The sequence below is a fragment of the Pollicipes pollicipes genome, unplaced genomic scaffold (genome assembly GCF_011947565.3).
Source record: "Pollicipes pollicipes isolate AB1234 unplaced genomic scaffold, Ppol_2.1 Scaffold_7261;HRSCAF=8764_pilon_pilon_pilon, whole genome shotgun sequence".
Taxonomy (NCBI): Eukaryota; Metazoa; Arthropoda; class Thecostraca; order Pollicipedomorpha; family Pollicipedidae; genus Pollicipes; species Pollicipes pollicipes.
In genome coordinates, this window is record NW_023597054.1 from 46,252,369 (window position 1) to 46,255,317 (window position 2,949).

Here is a 2,949-nt window from a genome sequence, read left to right on the forward strand (position 1 = left end):
ATTTCCCGCTATTCACCTAGCGAACCCCACGCGCTTCCTCACCCATACTCAAAGCGTTCAACGCTTTACGAACAAATGATTTCAAGCGCCGCACGAGAGGGAGGAATGTATTCTGCATCAGTTGTGAATTTTTTAAACTTTTCATCACGTAACTAGCATTTTTGAAATAAACCAGTATTATGTTTATTGTTAATAATTTTTTTGAGAAACTTTTGAGAACATTTGAAACACAATATTGTAAATAAACGTACTTGTTTTGTATTAAATAAATCTTGTCACTAGGCTCGTTTAAAAAGGATGCTAACTCTAGCATCAATTAAACATATCTCAATTTTCGTGACAGAGGTCGTGTGCACGCGTGTGGGGGAGCCTTGGTAACTGCGTGCGTTTATGTTTCGGTTGACTGCATGGATAGTTGAGAGTTCAATGAATGAACCATCACCGGGCACTTTTAATTGGCTCATGTGACAGGTGTGCCAGCCATAACTGAAACTCGTATTCAGGTAGGGAGGTACGGGGATATGTCCCATTCCCAATTGCCATGGGGACATCTTTGTGAGTGAGGACTCCTGCGTATTTTTTTCCGCCGAGGATAGAGCAATTCTTACAGATCAACTTAGTAAGGTTTTATGCATTCAATGTGAACACAAATATTATAGAAGTGTGGCTGCTGGGTGGTGTAACTGGTGCGCCCTATGGATGAAGAAAGTATCTTACTGACCTTAGCAGTTATGATGACTGTTTTGGCTTTTCCTTTGGGAGAGAGACAAAACAGGACACTCTAGGAGTGTTTTTTAGTGTGTGTATTGAGCCATCAGGTTCAAGAATAAAATATAGAGGGTGGTATGAGCCTCACAAAGTTCCAAGAGCTGCACAGGTTTCCTTTGTGGCATCTGTTCTGTAATGGGCTAAGTATTTGGTGTGATCAAAACATAGCCTCTTGTGTCAGCAGATGAGTTGGATAATTTAATTACATATTTGTTATATACTGAACTGAGGATTATTGAATAAATGATCCTGCTGAAGCATGCTTGTCAGTGGTAATTAATGCCTTAAAGATGTTTTGATTCCAGGATGACTGTAATGGATGACAGTGATGATGTTCTGCCTGATGCCCAGTCTGCAAAAGTTTTCTATGGGAAGTATGAACCAAAAGAAGTGCTTGGCAGGTAAGAGATACTGGGTCCTAAACCTGACCTTGCAACATGAATTGCATACACCACTAACAGATATTGTCATGTTTGATATGATTCTTGATTTGTTAACACCAATATAAACCTGTTTGCTGGAAATGAAATAAGGTTCCAATTAAGTGATCACAAAGTGTGTGGTATATTACATGTGCTCCAGTGTAGGTATATATTGGTACCTCATGTTAAGAAGAGTATTGTATATCATTTGTTGTATTTAAGGCAGAATATATAGTAAATAGTCATAAAACAGGTGGATTCATGCTCTTACCTTCAAATTGTAATAAATTACAATAGTAAGTTCCCAAGCGCCACACACACTCAACAACTTTGATCCCCCAGCACCATTGTTACATTGTTGGTGCGTGGTCACCACATCACTGCTTACCAAGAACCATAAAAATGTACTGGGCCAAGGTAACAATGATAATGCAATGTGCTATGTTTCTTATTGCATGTAGGTAAGTTTAAGAAACATACAGGCCAGAATAGACCAGAACCTAACCTAATCTAACATCAGAACCTAACCTTTGTCCGTCCCGGTAGCTCAGTTGGTTAGAGCGCCTACCTTTGGATGCACCCACCCGTGGCGGGTGGGTTGGGTCGCTTTAGGGCGCTCGCTATTTGCCCTTGACAGGTATGGCCTGCGGCCAGTGGCAGCGGTCATGCTAAAGGTCAGTTGAGATCAGAGGGCAGGACGGACCTTGCCGAGCATTGCAGCACGTTAAGAAGCTTTCGGTACCAAATTCTGTCATTGACATGGAATTGCGCGATCGGATGGTGGGGGTCAGGGCTCACACAACAAGCACTGCTTAGCGTGAGCTCTGATCCCGGAAATCCATCCATTCAAAGCGTTCAGATCAAATCTTTTAATCTTTTTAAAAAATATAACCTAGCCTAACCTAACCTGACCTAACCTAACCTAACTGCCCAACCTAACTGCCCTAACCTAGCCTAAACTAACCTATCCTAACCTAACCTAGCCTAACCTAACCTAACCTAACCTAACCCCCTGCCCTGTCCCCTTCAACCCAGTGTCCCATTGGCATCCATGTTCCATGCCATATATATGTACTCTGGTAAGGAATTTTGTTTAGCTGCCATGTTCTCATTTTGCTTTTCATTCCCCACCCAAAGACATCATATTTGTCGACCTGCATGTATGTTGACCAATCTCCAAACAGTGTGGAAGGCTGCTTGGATAAGCAAGAAAGACATAAGTTTTAAGGTAAGAGTTTAGATGACCTGATTTATGGTTATTTACAATATGTTCTGCCTTAAAAATGACGATTGATGTACAATGCTCTTTTAATCTCTACAATGCTTCTTTTAACATAAGGTGCTAATTTATGCCATGACCTGTACTCCTGTTTTCATGTCCAGTAGATCATGAGTAAGTTTGAGGGTACATGCTTGTGAGCATGTGTAAGAATTTCAATGGGAGAAAAGTCATTGCATTTTCTGACAAGTGCAGCAAAAGATGTAATGAAAACTAGAATTGGTCATGTGGTAGGGCTTGAATGACTGCTTTGTGGTCATGATAATGCATTCGTCACATTTATCCTGTGAGCTCTTGCAATGCTGATTGTGTTCTTGATGATGCATTGATTGACTACATTTTGTGTATGAATTGATGTGTGTAGTCTGATGATATGTGATGTATAGGCTGATCTTTTAGTGCAATGTGTGGACTAAAAGTTGTGGAGCCTGTGTAAGTGAGAGGAGGTTAAAAGTTATAAAGTTTTATACACTCTCAAGA

At 40.7% G+C, this 2,949-nt stretch overlaps 1 protein-coding gene across 5 annotated transcripts in view; it reads left to right on the forward strand.

Annotated features, from left to right (window-relative positions):
• The first annotated feature begins 351 nt into the window (after positions 1 to 351).
• The window catches only part of LOC119112076 (phosphorylase b kinase gamma catalytic chain, skeletal muscle/heart isoform), a 12,021-nt gene continuing 9,423 nt past the window's right edge, over positions 352 to 2,949 (forward strand). For 3 of the 5 annotated variants that reach the window (XM_037236059.1, XM_037236063.1, XM_037236062.1), the window contains exons 1-2: positions 352 to 503; positions 1,074 to 1,169. In XM_037236059.1, the coding sequence (XP_037091954.1) occupies positions 1,075 to 1,169 (95 nt within the window). In that variant the 5' untranslated portion in view covers positions 352 to 503; position 1,074. The remainder of the gene's footprint in view (positions 504 to 1,073; positions 1,170 to 2,949) is intronic. The other 2 variants (XM_037236061.1, XM_037236060.1) reach the window with 2 other exon arrangements.